Source organism: Durio zibethinus, chromosome 16 (assembly GCF_047325235.1).
Source record: "Durio zibethinus cultivar Kanyao isolate XHJ-2024 chromosome 16, ASM4732523v1, whole genome shotgun sequence".
NCBI lineage: Eukaryota > Viridiplantae > Streptophyta > Magnoliopsida > Malvales > Malvaceae > Durio > Durio zibethinus.
In genome coordinates this window covers 2,541,144-2,562,043 of record NC_143177.1, presented here as the reverse complement: position 1 = coordinate 2,562,043, position 20,900 = coordinate 2,541,144, and the positions used below count along the sequence as shown (strand labels likewise).

At 28.7% G+C, this 20,900-nt stretch overlaps 1 protein-coding gene and 1 pseudogene across 1 annotated transcript; both read left to right on the top strand.

Annotated features, from left to right (window-relative positions):
* The first annotated feature begins 7,811 nt into the window (after nt 1-7,811).
* LOC111298536 (transcriptional regulator SUPERMAN-like) lies at nt 7,812-9,437 on the top strand. The gene has a single exon (XM_022893250.2). The coding sequence runs from the start codon at nt 8,232-8,234 to the stop codon at nt 8,949-8,951; it is 720 nt and encodes a 239-aa protein (XP_022748985.2). The 5' UTR covers nt 7,812-8,231; the 3' UTR covers nt 8,952-9,437.
* Nucleotides 9,438-15,056: 5,619 nt separating this feature from the next.
* Nucleotides 15,057-19,383, top strand: LOC111298274 (glutamate--tRNA ligase, chloroplastic/mitochondrial-like; annotated as a pseudogene).
* Nucleotides 19,384-20,900: the final 1,517 nt, after the last annotated feature.

Sequence of the window (20,900 nt, the reverse complement as noted above, 5' to 3'; positions counted from 1 at the left end):
GTGATTGGATCGCAAGTCAAGAAGTAAAAATGATCGAGACTGAATTGCAAGTCAAAAAATAAAGATGATTGAGACTAAGCCACAAGTTGAGAAATAAAAATGATTGAGATTAAACCACGAGTTAGAGAATAAAGATGACCAAAACTGAACTATAAGTCATGAGATGAAAATGATTAAGACTAAACCATAAGGAAATAGGAAATGAATGAGAATGAATTGCAAGTCAGAGAATAAAGATGACCGAGATTGAACCACAAGTCGAAAGATGAAAATGATCAAGATTGAATTGTAAGTCAGGAAATAAGATGACCACGATTAAATTGCTAGTCAAAAGATAGAGATGACCAAGATTGAATCATGAATTAGAGAATAAAGATGACCATGACTAAGTCACAAGTCAAATGAGATAACCAAGATTAAATTATAGGTTGAATGAGATGACTTTCAATCTGAGCTTGCATGCCAGCTAATTTTAGGCTTTCGTGCTAGCTAATTTAGGCTTGTGTGCCAATTAAATTGGGCTTAAATTTAAATACCAGATAATTTGAGCTTAAATTTTCATTGGGTTTCAACTAAATTGGACTTAAAACTTAAATACTAGATAAACTAGGCTTAAATTTAGGTGCTAGCTAAGCTAGGCTTAAAATTTTTTCATGGCGTACCAGATAATTTAGGCTTAAAACTTCATTAGTGCCAAATAAACTAGGCTTAAATTTGAATGCGAGCTAAGCTGGGCTTAAAATTTTTTCATGGTATGCCAAAGAATCTAGGCTTGCATGCCAGCTACACTTGGTTTAAAATTTTATTAGTGATAGATAAATTAGGCTTAAATTTGGTTGCCAGCTAAGCTGGGCTTAAAATCTTTTCATAGTATACCAGATAATCTAGGCTTAAACTTTCATTAGTGCCAAATAAATTGAGTTTAAGACTTCATTGGTGCCAAATAATCTAGGTTTGCATGCCAGCTACACTAAGCTTAAATCTCATTAATGCTGGCTAAACTTGGCTTAAAACTTTATTGGTGCTAGATAATCTAGGCTTAAAACTTGGGTGCTAACTGGACTTAAATTTTTTAGAATTGATGATCCTTATCAGAAATGAAAGAGGTAAAAATTTTCTTTTCAAATGGATTGAATGGTTTTGTACATAGAGATTTTTATTTATTCAAAAGGGTTTCAACACCTTAAGGGAATAAAATAGACATATAATTTTCCATGTAAGTTGACAAATAAAACATAAGTTTTTTTAAAAACATAAATTTCTTGAAAACTAAACATATTCAACATTTTTCTTAGTCTTCAAATGCGACATTTTGATATATAACAAGATTAGCTATAAGGGCTTGAGATTTTGAAAGATAATTTAGGAATAGAAAAAAGTTGAGATTTTTGAAATTAACCCATCTCGGACTTTTAGGACATTGATATTTCAGATCTTTAAAAAATGTTTAGCTTACCTTTGTTCAGCATCCACCACATTTAGCATTAGAAGTGGCTTTTAAGGTTTGCTCTAGACTATCATTTTTAGGGTTTATACCCTAGAGCTGTATTTATTTTTCTATTTATTATTTTTTACTCTTTTTTTTGTCTTTTTTATCATTACACCATGCACCTAAGAATTTGATCTTATTCGAAAGAGTAGAAGAATTTTTTCGAAAAGGGTTAAGGATCCACACAGGAAATTAGATAATAAAGGGAGATCCAAAAGATTCATAGTCATTTTTTCAAGGGAAACTCTTCAATTTTAAGACTTTCATGCTTGATCTAATATAGACTTTTCATAGGATGTAACATAAGTTAAGGCTTGGGGTTCTCAAAGAAAAGATAGAAAGGCCTAAAACAAGTATTTAAGAGTATTTAAAATCAATGATCATTTTTTCATTTGAAGGATATACTTTGAGGTATTTTCCTTTTAATTATCTTATGCTTTCCATCCATCCATTTCTTTTATTTTTCTTTCTTTTATTCTTTCTGTCCTTTCATTTTTCCTTCTTTTAATCTTTTATTTTGAATTTTTACACTGAATGGATTCAAAACTTTTGTAAAGTTTTATATTGGGCCTTTGCCCTACCACATGGGATTCCATTTAGACATCACCATTCTTACCCTTAAATGCATTTATTTTTTGCTCCCTAGTATGGAAGGTGATCTTTAGTTAGGGTTTATTTTGAAAGAATTCAATTAGGCTGAAAAAGGTAATAAGGGATAACTTTCTACATTTGTGAAAGGATAATGAAAGACGATCATTTGTCATTTCAAGCATAAACACTTAAATTGAAGAATAGTTCCTTTTAAGAAAATAAACTTGAAGAAAAGTTTTCATTTCAAAAGTTTTTTTGTTTTTTTTTTTGAATTATTGGCCTTTTTTATTTTGGGCTTTGTCTTTATCCCTTTTCCAAAATTTTGAATTTGTCAAAACTTTATTTGGTTTATTCAAATTCTTTAAGTGCATGATGTCATAACCATTTGTTTGTTTTTTTTTGTCTTTCTTTTAAATTTTTGACATGCCCCCTATAACTTATGCCTAAATTTATTTTATCAGTAATGCGTTTCATGAAAGATGTCCAATTTTAACAAAGCACTTTTAATAAAAGTTGTTACAAGAAAAGGGTTATGTGAAATAAACGAGAAAGGGATCATGTGAAGTAAACCCATTTAAGGTATCAAATGATCTAAATTACTCTACAAAAAGAGAACAAAAATGTTGATCATAACTCAAGTTATCTTAAAGGTAATACGACCTTTTTTCTCTGACCAACATGTCCCCAAGATAATGGACCAGGCTAATTTTTGGGGTAAAGAACTGAAAGGTCAATATGTTTGAGATAATTTTACAAGACTTGGGGTAACTTTGATTTTGAAAAATTTTGGAACTACAACATAACATTGATACATCAAATTACCATATATGAATTCTTAAAAATGTCTATACTTTATTTTTTAATAACCACATTTTTCTTTACATTACTGTTTCATTGTTCATTGCATTGGAAAGAATATCATGCTTTAATATCATAATTTTATTAGGAGAAAGCAAGGTTCACAAAATCAAATTCAAGGCTATTGAAGGGTCATGACTGATGAAATGGAGTCAACTGAATGATTTAAGAAAATTAATGTTTAGGTATTTGAGAAATTCTTAATAGTGATCGCTAACACATTCTAGACTCAAAACTTTCTTTTTTTTTTTGTCTTTTTCCTTTTTCCACTTTTTCCCTTTTCTCTTTTCTCTTTTTCTTTAAGGCATTTCTCTTTCTATAGCCTTGGTACTTAACTATGTAGGGTTTTATTCAAATATAACATCTTTCCTCTTTATACCATTTTCTTTTAAAGAAAACCTACAATATCTAAAACTTAAACGAAATAAATGACCTCTAATGATAATATAACCATAAAACATTATAATGCACAATGTTCACTCATGCAATGCAAACATTCAAACTTGATGCAAAAATTTACATTCTCAATGGTACTCTTGAGATGACATTCAAAATTACATAAACAAAAGTTTCACACCTGATGCTTTAACTTTAGCATTATTGACCTGCAACTCTACTACTATTAATCAGCAAGACCATCAACCAGTTCTTTTAACTTTATAGAATCTGCATCAATCACAACCTAAATTGTATCCTTGAAAATAGTACAATATTCTATGGAATACCATTTAACTCCATCATGGAATTCACACTTAGTATTGAGATCCTACCACTTCAAGTTAAGGAGGTTTTTTGGGTCTTATAGGAATAACAAAGATTATATGATTTTTAACAAGGTAAAAAGCTCAGCATAAGGCATTAGGAGTAAATGATACAGCTTGACTCTCTTTCTTTTTTTGCTTTATGAATGACTTAGGTTAATCATTTATTTTATGATTGTTTATGGTAGAAAAACTAGAGCATGTAGATGATGTGGTTGAGAAAAATTACCAACCCAAAATGTTTGTTGAGAACAATATGGTGACCATTGGGAATAGTCATTCATTAAATCTTTTTGTATCGTAGTGATATTTCTCTCATTTTACCATTCAACAATTGTCCCTTAGGCAAATTTATCATAAATATTTCTTTACATTTCATTATGAATTTCCATATCAACATCTATAATTATTTCCTTTTTTATCTCATTCTCAATTTTACTTATAGTAAATAGCAAATTGGCAAATTCTGAGGACATATTACCAATAAGTTTATCATAATAAAGAGATGGAAAGGTATCCATAAATAAGAAAATCAACTCCATACTAGTTAAAGATGGTTAAACTTGCAATGTAACCTCTTTTCATCTAGCAACATATTCTTTGTAGATCTCATTAGGGCTCTATCCATATTTTGAAAGGTTAATTGGTTTGGAGCCAATTTAAACATATGCTGGTATTACTTCAAGAATGCTATTGATAAATCTCTTCAAGTACAAATTTTGCTACTCTCTAGACTATAATACCGATTGGTTATTACCCCAGTCAAACTTTCTTGAAAGGTATGAATAAGCAACTTTTCTTCATCGATATACCTAATCAAATTGTGATAATATTGAGCTGAATGTGTCTCAAGACATCTAATTCCATTATACTTCTCAAATGTTGAAATCTTAAACTTGGGCGAAATAACCACATCTAGAACTAGTTGATTTTTTTTACATTAAAAGATTTATCTTTACCTTTAACAGCTTGAACTCTTTCTTCTAAGAAATTATACTTTGTCTGTTCATTTAGATTTTCTGACTCCTCCTTTATAGGTCTTAAGCTAGGTCCTTCAAGTTGATCTTTTTCTTGAGCACAAAATTCCTCGATAATCCTTTCCATCTCTTCTATTAAATCAATATTCTTCTAATCATTCATAGAAATCATAGGGATTACTCTTGAAGAAATTCTTTCTCACTTTTTTTTAGAGCACACATGAATTACATTATATTAAGTTGATACATGGATGAATGTGTCATAACGTATAGATTTATGGACCTACCACTAGACATGGATTAAAGGGAGTCACCACCAATCTTTTTTGTTTAGTTGTGATTAACCACTTAAAACGGATTCTGATATGCGAAATCAAATTTTAGGTTTGAGAGTACGGTTACATATGAAAAATGTTATAGACCTTCACAACACACATCCTACTAGTTTGATTTTAAATTATCTAAGCCTTGATCATATTTGTAATTTACCAAATTATTTAGTATTGAAAATTAGTCTTAAAATTGTTTCAATAGTGTGGTAGCAATTTAAGATAATTCTTTCACCTCAGGAGTATTCATAGAAACTAGTATCCTACTCTAAAGAGGCTCTGTCATTAGATTTATTGATATATTTTATTCAAAAAAATTAGTAAAGTCCTATAATAGTTTGGTAAGCTTTGCTTTAAGATCGATCTCATAATAGTTTAGTGAGATTTTATTTGAAAATATTTGTAAAAATGTTTATAAAATTTTATTTTATTTTTTCAAAAAAATTTTATTAAATCTCCTAATAGTTTGGTAAGATTTAATTTAATAAACAATCCCCCAATAGTTTGGTAGGATAAAAAATGTTTTTTTTAGAAACTGATTTATGACCTTCCCTTAATTTTTTTTTCTACAATTTTTACCATTAAAAATTAATTCAATAATAATGTATAAGATAAAATACACAAATAGTCACTCAACTCTAAGGGTCTTTTTAAAATAATCACTTAAGTATAAATTTTTTAATTTAGTCACTTAAGTTTAAATAAGTATTTTTTTTTTTTACATTATAAAGTTACGTTAAATCGTTATAAAGTTACTTTATTATATTAAAAGAAATATAGATAACAAAATAAAATAAAATAAAATACTTTATTATATTAAATTTCATAAATTACTTGTGATTAAATTTTTATAAAGTTAGGTTAAAGGTGACATTCAAATATTAATAATTTCACAAACATTGATGATCAAAATGTAAAAATTTAAAATAGTTACTTGAATTTATTTGGATTAACTAATAGACAAATGTTTGAAATAATAATATTTTAGTAAATTTGGAAATTGATTAATATTCATCTATATTTCAAAATTTAAATGGTGTAATTATAATAAAATAAAAATTCATAATTTAATTTCATACAATAAAAATGTTGAATGTTTATTTCTATTTTTTTTTTTAAATTTCAATGACTTATTTGAGTGTTATTCCAATATATTTCAATAGATAACCTAAATAATAAAATAATTTATTATATTAAATTTCATAAACATAAGTGATCAACTCATTATAAATTCACATGACACTGTGACAATGAGCCATTGACAATGAAATCAAAATATTAATAAATTTCATATTTTATAATGTCAAGATTTTAATTATAATAAATTTATATTATCTATATTTCTTTTAATATTTTATTCCATGAAATTAAAATTATAAATTTTTATTGTAATTAGAATCCTGATATTATTAAATATGAAATACTTAAATTTATTTAGATGGACGAAATCACAAAATTTGAAGTAATGTTATTTTGGCAATTTTGACAATTGGATAATATTCATCCATTTTTAAAATTTAAATGATATAATTATAATAAAAGAAAAATTTTATAATTTAATTTCATGCAACAAAAGTATCAATGCTTATTTCTTTTTCTTTATAAAAATTGAGGAACTATTTATTGGTGACTAAATTATGAATTTTTAAAATTTAGTGACTAAAATAAAATTTATTACAAAATTAAGTGACCGAAATTTATTTATTTTTTCAAAATTTGTAATGCTACATCAATAATGTTACACTTGACAACTAATGTGACACTGTCATGTCAATACCCTGTTAGTCATTAATGGTTAAATGATAAAAAAATATATAGTTAAATTTAAGTGACTAAATAAAAAAATTAATACTTAAATAATCATTTTAGAAAAAACCCCTAGAATTGAGTGACAATTTATATATTTTATCCTAATATTATGTATAATATGGCATACATTGTCTAAAGAATTAAGATGCATTGAAAGAGCACTTCGACTTAATTACACTTTGATTATGATATTTTTTTTGATAAATTGGGTATTTTTGTTGGCTTTTCCCTTAATTTTATATATTCCTTATAGTTGAGAAACAAAAATAACATTGGAAAAATATGATCAAATTTTTTTTTAATATTTCTGTATATGATATGGAGCATTTAATCGCACTATTATGTTTCGTGAAAACATTTTGATTATCTGCTCTAAAAAGATCTAGTCTAATTCGTGAAAACATTAAATGATGCAAGTGGTATCATTTAAAATCAAATCTAAGCTAAAGGCACAAGGCAGGCAGCATGGTATAGGAAATAATTAAGATTTCTGAATGTCTTTAAGAATCAAGTTCATCAATGCCATAGAACCGACAATTCAGCATTGGTCAGTTTCAAGACTACTAATGAATGATTACGGCATTTTTTCGATTCATGCATGGCGATACGATTCATTCAATTTGGCATAGATAGTTGGATAGTGAACCATTTTCAGACATTTAAATATTAATTGTAGTTATACTACTTGTTTTCGATTGGTCCAGAGATATGGATGAGAATCATAACTTGTACTTCTATCTCTCCATTAATTAGGTTCTGATTATCAATGAGCCTTGTGGAAACATTCACTACCCAGACTATATTTTTGTGTTTAATTATTTCATCATTTAACTTTCCTTTTTTTTTTTTTTTTATCAAGCTTGAAGAACCAAGTATTTTTCTTAAAAAAAAGTATTTTCTCTTTCCTCTGACCTTGTTTGATTTTGACCAATTGCCTCTGGCCATGTTCCATTGCTCAGATTGTGAGGTGTCCATCGACTGATCTCATCTCCTAAATTTCTTTGGAACAGTACTTCAAACAATTTAAAATAGTTGGAGAGTTTTTTTCCTCAAATGGCAAAAAGGCAAAACATGGCAGGCAGAGGATCTACATATGGTAAGTCGTGACCAAGCACATAGATAGATACCCTCCAATGGGATTTTCAGCTTCTGGCTTAGAATTTGATGGCCTGTTTGTTTGCAACTTGAATCACTTTCTTCTCTGAGACCGAGAACCCAACTTCATATCATCATTACCTTATATCTCAGGTATCAGTTAATTGATTTCGTCTCTCTCTCTCTCTCTTTTTCTGGTCTCAACTTTTGAGAGATGGGGTTCTTTTGTTCCTTATAAATTGACCTGAAATGAGCTATACTCGTCTTATCTTTTTTATCTTTGCTAGGTCTGGCTCAACAAAAAAAAAAAAAAAAAAAACCCATGGAGAGGAACAGTTTTAGTAACAACTTGAAAGACCATAGTATTGGCAATAAAGCGATTGAAGACAGTAGTAGCAACAACAACAACAACAACAACAACAACAACAACCAGACCAACTACAAGTTTATGGATTCAAATTCATCATGGAGCAGTAATAATCAAGGTTTTGGGGAAGATTATCTAGCTGGGTTTTCATGGCCACCAAGATCTTACACGTGCAGATTCTGCAAGAGAGAATTTAGATCTGCTCAAGCTCTGGGTGGTCACATGAATGTTCACAGAAGAGACAGAGCCAGGTTAAGACAACATTCACCTCCAAGGGATCATGGTCAGCCCCCTTTTCTGAATCTTAACCTTAAACCTAACCCTAATTTCTCTTCTTCATCCTTGGTTTCTTCTCCATTCTCTTCCAAAGTACCTTCCCGGCTGGTTTCTCCTCCTCTTTCTTCTTTCTCTTCACCATCTTCTGCTTTCCCTTGTGAAATGAAGAAATGGCGAGTGAATGGTAGCCTCATCGATCCTTTGAGATCAAAAGGCTCGGATTCAACCAACGTGAAGCGTGCAAAATCATTATTTGGGGTCAAAGAATTCAAAGATTATGGGTGTAATAATAACTTCCTGAAGAAGAAGACTGAGTTTGTAACCTTGGACTTGGAGATCGGTCTGGTTAGTGATTCCAAGGAAGATTTGGATTTGGAACTTCGATTGGGATACTCTTAATTAGATGAATTTGTTGCAGCTTTATCAACTAATAGTCAAAGACTGGGTGGTTTTCAGTTTTTCAATTTGGCATATTGATCACCAGAGACCAGTGTCTGATCATTTATAAGCTGCCTTTATTTTCCATGCACCGGGAAATCAACTCAATCATGAAACTGCAAATATTGCATAAATATATCTATCAGTTGCTTAAATGTAAGAATGTTATAGCTGAATGTATTAGTCTGTCATCACTCTCATCATCCCATCACCTTTCCACCACAGTAAGAATTAATCTACCATGTAGTAGTATAAATTAACTATATGTATTATCATCATTATTTTTTATTTTACTTGGTTTAATTAGAGTAGAGGGTGATTTTTATTTCATCAAATTTTATAAAATATTTATCAATCTCTTAACTACCTTGCTTGTAGAATTAAAAAATTACACTGATGGTATATAAAAGCAAACTCTTCTTATTGACTTTAGTTATTAACTTTGTTGGTGTGTAAAAAGACTCTTGTTAGGTAAACTGTGTACTTAACAACAAAAACAGTTGGCTTAATCAAATTTTAGAACGAAAAAGTAAAACTGTTCAAGATCAGGTCAGCCTCCTTTTTTGTAATTAGAGAAAACCTGATGATGTTTTAGTAGTGAATATGCCTAAGAAAAAACGTGGAGAACTTGTATGATTGATTATCTTAAAACCCTTAAAAAAAAAAAAGTGGTCATGGTAGCTTGCGGGTTAGAAAATAGAACTAGCTCCTTTTTATAGGTAAGGATTAATGAATATATACAATTAAACCACTCTCCCCAAAAAAAATTGGCTGCCTAACCAAAGAGAGAGGTGAGCGGCAACATACTTGGTAGTTGACAAAACAATTGAATCGAAATGGCAATTAAACACAACAATAAGATAAAAAGGAAAAAAAAAAAAAAGGCAAGATAATGATATTGTGTTTATGCAAATGAATCTTTGTTTTGATTTCGTATATAATTTGTAATGAACATAAGCAAAGATGAACATCCATTACAAGTCAAAAGTCACAACATATTTGCTTGCTAGACAGGTTTCCAGAATTGCATGCTTGGTGCTACAATTAGAGTATGTTGTTAAAAGGAAAAGCATGACACTTTTTATTTGTTTGGTTCGCTGGTGGACGGATTGTCATATTATTGAAAACAAAATTTGTAGCTAGTAAAATAAGGAAATTTTGACTTCCTGGAACTTTTTGAGGAAGTCATTTTCCATTTATACATTCACTTATATGCTACATTATTTGCAATCACCAGTGCAGATGTCATTATTGGAACGAAGTTACAACACCACATGAGTGTATACTGAACACAACCCATAATGCCAAATGCCAATTTCATTACTTCCAACTTTTTTTACAATTATACTTGAAAAATACTCAAAATAAACTGGAAATGTTAACTATTTTCTTATGAAATTTTATGTACAAGTAAAAGTTATAATCACAATCAAATAATATTTAATATATATCATAATAAAAAAAATTCAATATAAAATGAGTAAATAAAATGAGAAGTTACACATTTGAGAGGGGAGCGAATGAAGGATTGAAGATAAATCGGAGCAATCCCTATCATTCACATGCTGATACCAAAATGGTTGCCATGTCAAAACGACATAATAAACAATAAGATGATTGAGTGGTGAGAGATAGATAGGGAGGGTTTGCCTTTTGGAGGGTTGTTTAGATGCTATTCCCAAAATCTGATGGTTTGCATGTTCCCGACATTGTCTGGGTGTCAAATGGTATGATTGCTTTTCCTTAAAGGGTATTATAGGTCAGTTCAAAGCATTGCAAAGAACTGATAGACCCGAACTCTTTCCCAACGTGGCATTCACTCGGGACAAAACATTCACATACTTACAAACCACTCCGTCCCCCTTCCCCAACCCGTCTGTCATTTCATTTTCATTTACACTTCAGAACTTTTCTCATCCTAATTGGGCGCCCATACACACACAAATATATATATATATATATATATATATATACAATCAAATTATATTTGTATCGTTTTGAGTTTAAATTTTTTGAATTCAAAATTTTTTAATTCGAATCTTTGATTTTCTTAATCAATCTAAATCAGATCAAGCTTGGTCACAAATTGATATGGACTACTTTTTAAATTCGATCAAATTTTTTTATAAAACAAATGTGATTCATATTCAAAACAATTTAAACATAAAATGATTAAAATTCGAAATAATTTGAAGCTAAAACAATACAAACCTAAGACCAATCTTATCCGAAATTAAACTATTCTTTGCTCCTTTGCTCTTGTTTCTATTGGTTCGTTTGATCTTAGTGAGTAATTTCTTTCTGCTGTGGAGCTTTTTCTACTGTCTTCATTTAGGTGTTTCTTATTGCTCTAGTGATTGTATTTGCTAGTAGTTGTTAGCTTTGCAAACTTTTGGTTGTTTTAATAAATTTGGCTTAGAAACAAATAACCAAAAGAAAAAAAAAATTTTGAGCTATAATTAATCCGAAATCCACTAGATCCGACATTAGAGAGTTTATTTGGATATTATTCATTTTTTTTTTCTCAACCAACATAAGCTTAATAAAAATCTCCAAGCAATGAAATTCGATTCATAAAAAGCCGCCCAAGTAATTATTCATCCCACTAAATTCTTAGGCCCAAATGATTGTCCAATGAACAAAGCTCGGCCCAAAACACACTCAACTAAATTACGATTGATTTCAAAGCATATAAGCAAAATAATAAAATAAAATAAAATAAATAAAAAGGGGAAGCTTTGATTGATATTTAAAATGAAAACATCTTCAATTTGAAAAGGCCAGTTGGAAATTATTACAAATCGCAAAATGACATTAACATACAAATTTTTTATAGGAATTTGGATAAGTTTCTGTGGTTGTTTTATGATATGTTTCTAAGGACCTTACAGTCTTGCTGATGGCCAACTTCTTAAATTGATGTCTCTGAAAGCAAAGTTTTTGTTTAATTTTTTATCATTATCATTCTATGTTCCTAATCTATTACTCTTTGTTCTTAATTAAAACAGCAGTTTCAGCAAATGTCAGTTTCTAAGACTACTATTATTCTCAAATTCTTTGATCTTAATTTTTTTTTCCTTTTTTTGAATAAATAAAAGCTGTAAACTAATTAAAAAGAAGAAAATGCTATTTCAAAAAATAATAATAAAAAAATAAATTACAAGTATTATGATTTAAAACTTAAACTTATTAGATATTATTTTTTAAAAATAATTATATAAATTAATTGAATTAAGTTTAATTCTTCAATTTCTTTCATTAGCCAATTGTTTCCTTGGTATTTATTTCACAATTTCTTATATTTACCAAAATGATAAGAGAAATAACTTTTTTTTTTTTAGGAAATAAAAGAATTGATTAACTTAAAATGAGATAAAGTCATATATATTTGCATGTTATCATAGGTTTAAAACCTTTATCGAAATTTTAGAAAAAATTCAAGCAATTATTTACCAAACTTGTTTTTCCTTTTAAAGTACAAGAAGCATTTTTTAATTAAAATTTATTAAAAAAGAAAGCAATAAAAAATTACGGCCTAACAACCAAATCAGAATTTCGATGTACCCCATCTTAGCGTGGGAGTCAAGAAAATGATTGGCTTCTCCAAATACATGAATAAAGAATATTTCTCATAAACCCAAATATAAATTATACAATTTGTTAAGAAGAGTGTTGTATTTTATGTACTGTCAATGATTTTGTTTAACCAATTAGAGATCACTACTTTAAAGTCAATTTCAATTATAAGTTCGGATGATACAAGAAGCATATCTATAACTTAATATAAAAGTTGTTTTCGTTTTGTATTGAAGTGGACAGTTTAACAATGTTAAAGAAAAAAAAAATTCAAGGATAATTTTGAAATTAAATAAATTTCTCTAAAAGTTTCATCTGTCTTTATTCTCATAGTTTTTTTTTTCTTCAAAATCTCACTGAACTTTGGTACTTTTGGCGCCACCAGCTTCTTTCCCTGTCATTCCTTGGATATCATTGCGTGACTCTCGATTTTCGTGGGTTCGGTGACAACGATTCTCCTCCTTTGACGGATTCATACACTGTATTCCATATCATGAGGGATCTCGTGGGCATCGTCAACTCGCTTGACTTTGACCGAGTGTTTTTGTTGGGACATAATTAAGGTACGGTGATTGCTTGGTATTTTTGCCAATTTGGACCTGATAGAGGTTGCATGGATAATTTGGAAGAAATCAGTTTCACAAGCTAATAGATCTTCGAGGTTTCATCTCTAAAAAAAGGTTAAGAGACAAGTTGCTCTTTTTATATTTATTTAAGAATTTTTTTCTTTTTATTTTAATATTGAATTTACTTACAATCGCAAAAGAGAAAGAGCCAGCCCTCTCAATCTACAACGACCAAATCTTCACATCTTTTACAAGTAACCTTTAATTATTGCTTTTTTTTTCCCAATCTTTTCATTTAATCACTTTGATTCTTGTATTTTTTGTTGTTCAATGTTTAAAGATGGTCATTTTTTTTTTTGATTTATGCATGATAATTTGATCTTTTTTTTTTAGGTTGTTTTATATATATTTTTTCTATATTTAGCTAAAAACTTAACACTTTAGTGCTATCTAAATCCAATAAAACATTGATTTTTCAATTGAATTTTAATCTTTATAAGTCCAAATTGAAATTTGTTTGCTCTGCGTTTATGAAAAAAGCATTTTGGGAATCTTAGTCTCTACGCAAGCCAATCATTCAACTATTGGAAGAATTATTGCAAAAACTATATTTTTACCATATTTTTGTTCGAAATTTATAATTTGAAAACTAACTAAAAATTATTATCTAATTAAAACAATATAAAAATTGGTAGCCACGCTAATTTATTTTTCTTATTTGCATTTAACTAATCTTTTTGATTTTTTTTTGTTTACTTTTCTGCTATTATATTTGTAACTTACTTGCTTTGATTGTTGTTTCTTAAAAGTATATACTTTGATTGTTGCTTTATTTTTGTTTAAGCATTTGCACAAAAGCACCCATTTTTTTACTATGATGAGTGCTTGCTTATTTTTGTTTTTATTTGGTTTTCATTGTGCACATGCTTGCTAATTGGTTTTTTAATATTTTGGTATGAGAAACTAAAATTTAAAAGTAAACTATGTTAAAAATACTAAGATCATGGGGCTTATTGATTTATACACTATTCCATAGCTAAATTAATCAATGCATGTAATTTTCTTTTAATACACTATATTTAATTGACATGTGGTGATTGAAAACAAATTATAGTCCGAATTATAAATTGGATTAGTTCAGTTAGGATTTCAAATATCCTGACCATTGTATCTAAGTTGTTTACCATAAACACCTCATTTAGTTTAGAATTTAAGTCAATTGATTTTGGTTTAGTTTCAAATCTGAATCAATTGAGCTCAAACATAATTCAAACTCAATTGTTGAGCTTTCTTATTTTATTTTTATTTTATTTATTTTTGTTCTTTTATTTTCAATTCTATTGTCATCTGTATAAACTTTTTTATTTTTGTGTCTTATTATTGATGTTTATCTTTTGAGTTGATTATTTAGTTTGATTTATCTTGTTTTTTATTATCTGATCATTTAAAAAAGAAGAAGAAGAAGAAGAAGAATAAATTGAAAAAAGTTTGAGTTTGAAATTTGGCTGGTGATAAATCGGAATAGGCAATAATCTTTGGTTTTAAATTAAATTGGAAATAATCTTGTTAAGCATTCAACTTAAAAGCAAATAACATTAAGTGAAGAAATCCAATTTAAATATAAGATTATAAAATATTTGAAACTCTTCTAGTTTAGCTTATAAATGGACGGATGATTAACAAGGCAAAAACACAGAAAATCAGGAAAGAAACACACATAAAAAAAAAAAAGAAAAGAAAAAAAAACAGGGAGGAGGAAGGACAATCAAAGAAGGACCAAGCTGGTGGCGTTTGGCCAAAGGTTAAACCTTTTGTCAATGGTGGTGCCTCTGGAATGCTGGCCACCTGTGTCATCCAAACCATCGACATGATAAAGGTGAGAATCCAACTGGGTCAGGGATCGGCAGCAACTGTCACCTAGAACATGCTTAGAAAGGAGGGTGTCGGTGCCTTTTACAGGAGGCTATCAGCTGGTCTACTCAGGCCAGCTGCATAAACTACTGCTTGACTGGGATCATTCAAAATATTGACAAGCAGAGCAATTGAAGCCAATGATGGGAAGCCCTTACCTCTATATCAGAAGGCTTTATGTGGTCTGACTGCTGGTGCTATTGGAACCTGCGTTAAAAGCCCCTCGGTGGTTGGTGATGCTGCTGGTGATGAAGAGTCAGTTAGCAGGGGCTTGTTTACTTAAAAGAGAAAGGTAGATGAAAAATACGAGCGAAGAAACGAGAAAAATAAAGAGATCTGATGAAGTTAATAAATTGATTTGAGGGATTTTAGTTCAAAGGCTCACATGCTTACAGATTCCAACTTAGTCCCACTTTGGTACTTATTTGTCTTTAGATTTCTTATTTTGTGATTCTTTTATTTGCTTTTTTTTTTTCACTTTATTTCGTGCATAGTTTTAGGTAAGAATTTTTATTATTTGATATGGATAAAATATATATTATTAAATTAAAATTTCAAATAAAAGCTTTTAAACTATAAGAAAAGTGTATAATTTTTCCAAGAATGAAAGTCTAAAAATAAAAAAATGGTTGATTATTAGAAAGTTTTAGGAAAAAAGTTTTCTTTTAAATTTTCTAAAATTATGGAAAATTTAGATGAAAATTTGAATATAAAAATAATTTACAAAAAAACAAGAATAAAAATAACAAGAATCTAATTCTTGAAAATAAATAGAAATTATTTTGATGATGAAATTTTAAAGATTACGAAAAGATATTTTCCAGAAAATTTTAGATCAGAGATCCTTTTAAATTTAACATAAATGGAAGAAAAATTTAGATAAAATTTTGATAACAATAATTAGTATTTATTTTCAAAGTACAAAAAAAAAATCTAAATAAATTTAATAAAATTTTGGGATTGAATTAACAATTATCTATGATTAGATTTTTAAAAATTTCAAATTGTCAATTTTTTAAAAAATCTCTAGATAAAAAATCTCTATAAATTTAGTTCCAATAATGAAATGATTTAGATGGAATTTTAATAAAGGTAATTACATTCATTTCCAAACCAAAAATAAAAAAAATATAACTAATAAGCTTGTTTGAAATATATGACAATTACCCAATTATGAAATCTTAAGAAAATCATAAATTATTGAATTTCTAAGAGGGGTTTAGGTAAAATCTGAATTCAACCCAAATGGTGAAAGAATTTAGATAAGATTTCAAAAATAATGGCATTTTATTTTCATTCTTAAAATTAAAAAAAAATAATGCACAAAATTCAATAATAAGAGTCTAAATTCTAAGAAAGATATTTTTAAATTTAAAAAATTTAGATATATCTCAATATAATAGAAATTTAGATGCAAAAAATTTACCCAAAATAAAGAGTAAATTTTGATGATGAAATTCCTAATAATTGCAAATTGATGATTATCTAAAAAATTTCTAAACAAGAAAATATTTTTAAATTTGACCAAAATGGTGAAAATTTTAAATATATTTTTAATAAAGTAAAATTTAATTAAAATAAATGATCAAGTCCTTGTTCGACAATGGAGTCTCATCCAAAAAACAAAATAGGATTATTGAATATTCTTAAGGTAAGAAAGTATTTTTAAAAATTTTATCAGATTGATAGATAAATCTTAAAAGTTATTTTCAATATTTAAACATTAAATTTAATAGAAGACCATTAGAGCTAAGATTCTAAGAATAATTTGAAATTAATTAATACCATCTTTTGGACGGACATGTGGGGGTGCAATAACTTTTCTCATACGTAACCAAACTTTCAAACTTAGTTTCAAAGCGTAGATCGGAACTTATTTTTCAGAAATCCTTAGGCAAGCTTAGAATTTTCTCAAAAAAATAAATTTATCTAGGTGATTAATCATATTTCTAATAAAAAAAATTAGTGACAAATCCTTAAGATTATATCTAATAATAAGTCGACGGATTTATACAATATAACATCTACTGAGGTTATTATTGTAGCAACTATTGTAGTAGAACCTTGCTATAGAGGAATCTGATGCTAATTCCTTTTAACGTTATTATTTTTTTTTTGGTAAATAAACAAATGTAGTAAATGTATTATCTTATTACTGACTTCTATTCTTCATTCATAAAGGTAGCATTCGTAATGTGAATTCTAAATTAAAGCAAGAATAACAATCAAATCAAGCTTCAAGAAGAAACGGAAGAAATGAACATCTAAATAAGTTATATTTAATCAAGGTAATTATAGTTGGTATTTATTTAATTCATTGCTTGATATAAATGTTTATTAGATATAATATTACTTAGTTTTTACCTTCTGATGAGCCTAAATTGTACAGGTACAATGGGGATTAACAATATCTATTGCTCTATTTTAACTGAGATTCACGATTTCATTATGGTTTGTGAACTGTTTGTTCTTTTCTGCTCTTTGTTTTTCTTAATATCGAAAATGAGGAAAATTTATGCTGAGAATTGAAGATAAAGGCTTGGAGAGGTCGACATGGGAATTGAAGCAGGCTGTGCTTTCAGATTTAGCTTGGCTCAGTCTTGACTGGGATGAAGGTATTGTTTATCCGCTTTTATCATCATTATCTTCCTATTTTAGTTAGTTTAGCTTGAAATGTATCGCTGCAATTTTACATGTATCATTCTGTTTGTCACTTTTAGAATTAATAAATTTTGTCCGTTACTATGTAGGCCCTGGTGTGGGTGGGGACTAAGGTATTTATCGACAATCCGAAAGGAATTTTATGTACAAGCAATATGCTGAGAAGCTCGTAGAATCTAGTCATGTTTATCGTTGTTTTTGGTCCAATGAGGTAATTGCTTTCAACTAAACATTATGAATGGAAAGATATTTAAATGGAACTACTTTTCAGTTTCAGCTGATTACCTCTGGAAATTGGATCGGAAACTATTTCTGTAGAGACAAATATGCAAATTTTTGGGTCTTAAAAAACATATCCTATGATCCAATTGAACTATAAATAGCATGATTTTGTATCTCTGAACTATGATCACTTTTTAGCACTCAATTTATAAGTTCTTTCTTAATCCTCTACAAGAACTTGAAAAGATGAAGGAGATTGCAGAGCTAAAGAAACTTCCTCCTGGGAAGTGGGCCACTGCAACGGATAAAGAAGTACAAGAAGAGCTAGTAAAGGGAATCCCTTATACATATTGCTTTCATATTCCAAAAGAAAGGAGCTCGAAAATTAATGACCTTATTCGAGGTGAAGTAAATTCCATTTTTTGCATTATTTCTTCCTTAATGGCCTTATGCCCAGTAAACTGCAATTTGTTGTCTATAATTTGAGGGGTTTTTTTGGCTTAACAGCACCATTATGTTTAAATTTCAGTGGTCCTTTTACAGTAGATTATATAATACTTACCTTTAATTTATTTATGCAGGCACTAACTTTCTTGAATAGTGTCATGAAGGTTACTTAAACTTTAATTTAGTTATACAGGCACTAACTTTGTTGGATAGTGTCATGAAGGTTAGCTAGAAATTGCAAGCACTTGGAGATTTTGTTACAATAAGGAGAAATGGCCAACCTGTTTACAATTTTTGTGTTACAATTGATGATGCTCCCATGGCTATATCACATGTTATAAGGTGATTAGAAAAGTCTAATTATTTTACCATTTTACTAAATCTAATATCGGTTTTATTTATGATCTTTTTGGTCATCTATCTTCACACTCTTTATAAATTGGCATTTCAGAGCAGAGAAGCATTTACCTAATACTCCAAAGCAAGCCTTAATATGCAAGGTAATCTTAAAAAGCATCAATTCTTTTTTCAATGTTTGGTGGCTTTTGGAGTTTCTGATTTCTTTTAACTATACGAGGAAGTAGATCTTGGCATTTAAACAATATTTTGCCACAAGCTCTTGGATTCCCAATGCTTTTCTTTGCTCATGGTTTCTTTGATTCTTACACCTGATAGAAGTAAACTGTCAAAACGTCATGGTGCAACTTCAGTTGGTCAGGTAGGTAGTTATCTTCATTCTACTTATTTTCACAGCAAATATTGCCAAACAAATGTTATCACTCTGATTTTCTTGGGTTCAATAAGTGTATCTTTTAAATTGAGAATTAAAATTCTCCATGTTTAACAATTACCTGTTCTAAATCAAAGAGATGGGGTATCTACCTCAGGCAATGGTGAATTACTTGGCACTTTTAAGTCAGGGTGATGGAATTGAAAATGAGTTTTTCACCATTGAGCAATTTGGAATAGTTGACAAGACTGTATATCAAGGAAATAGTGAGATTGCATAGTATTCTAATTATAATAGTATCTCATAGAGATAATTGACTTGTGTCCAATCTTGGAGAGGTGCTTACAAAGCTTTGGAAAACTTATAAAAAAAATAAATTTGTGACATGTTTGTTATGTTTGACATTGTTAGTGAAAATTATATTGAAGTTCATTTGCTCAATCATCATTCAGAATTAAAAAACATGTATTTTTTATATTCCTTCACGTGGAACTTTAGAGAGTTTATACTTTTTATAATTGCACCTTACTTGAGAGATGAATTAAGATTGAATATTGGAAAGTTTGTAGTACAAAACTTGGATTGGAATGTATTTTGACTTGATTATTAAGTAAATGATTTTAAGAAATTTCAAGGATGCTTATTTGATTATACAATATAAGTTTTCAAGAAGTATATAATATTAGTCAGAGAATGTGTTCAATTTTGGGTTCATGACATTTTGAATTGGAAAGATTAAATTCTTTTAAGGTGGGAAAGATGTAATACCCCTCCCAAAGTTTTTGTTTTATTATTTTTATATTATAAAAATATTATTTTATTATATTTTACCTTGGGTGTTTTAATTTTGGTATGTTGGATGAATTTGTGAAAGGGACCAAATTGTAAAAATAAATTTTGAATGATTTTGGCAGCAAGAACTATTTTGAACAATGAAAAACTATGAAGAGTCATAGTGTAATTTACCAGATTTTAAACCTATTGTAATACATTCTTTTTTCTTTAACCGAAAAGAAGAAAAATTGTTTCAAAAAAAAGAGAGAGCAACAATTAATGGCGGTTACTATGTTGAGATTCTAAAGTTCCATGGTTTTAAGGTAAGATTAAACTTCATTTTTATGAAAATTTTGGTGTTTTGTTAGTTTTCTTCATAATCCAACTTTGGGTTTCAAACATTTCAACTTCCGGCAGCATATTTGATACTTATAGGAACTCTCTTCAAGACCTTTCTAATAGTTTTTATAGCATCTAATTTGGTCGTTTCTTTTAGGACTTATTAAACTTTGAAGTTGAAAATAAAATGGGTATTTGACAATGTTGATGATCCCAAATTAGGTCACTGGAAATTCACTTTTTAGAAGTTATTTAGGTTGAAACTAGGGTGTTAATTAAAGTAGGAAGTGTCCTCTTTAACGTGGTGGTAATGGTTTGTTAAATGGTTCTTTAAGAATGAAGAACCGAAACTCCAAAAATCCATTTCATGAAACTACAAACCCAGAAAATCTAGGTATGCAGTGACTGTTTTCAATTTTTCCTCTAAAACTCTTGATTGGTTCCTTTTTGACTAAAACAAAATTCTACATTATATTACTACATGCATACTTGAAAATTGTGTTTTGATCCATCACTAAAGTCGATTGGAGTTAGGAGATAAGTTGTCTCAAAGCCAGTCCCTAAAATTATGAAAGATCAAAATTTGAGAAAAATTCTTTTTAATTCTTTTTTGAAAGTTATTTTTGTTAGCTTTGATTCATTTTCATTAGAAATAGCATGAACTTCAGTTACATGATTTTAGTC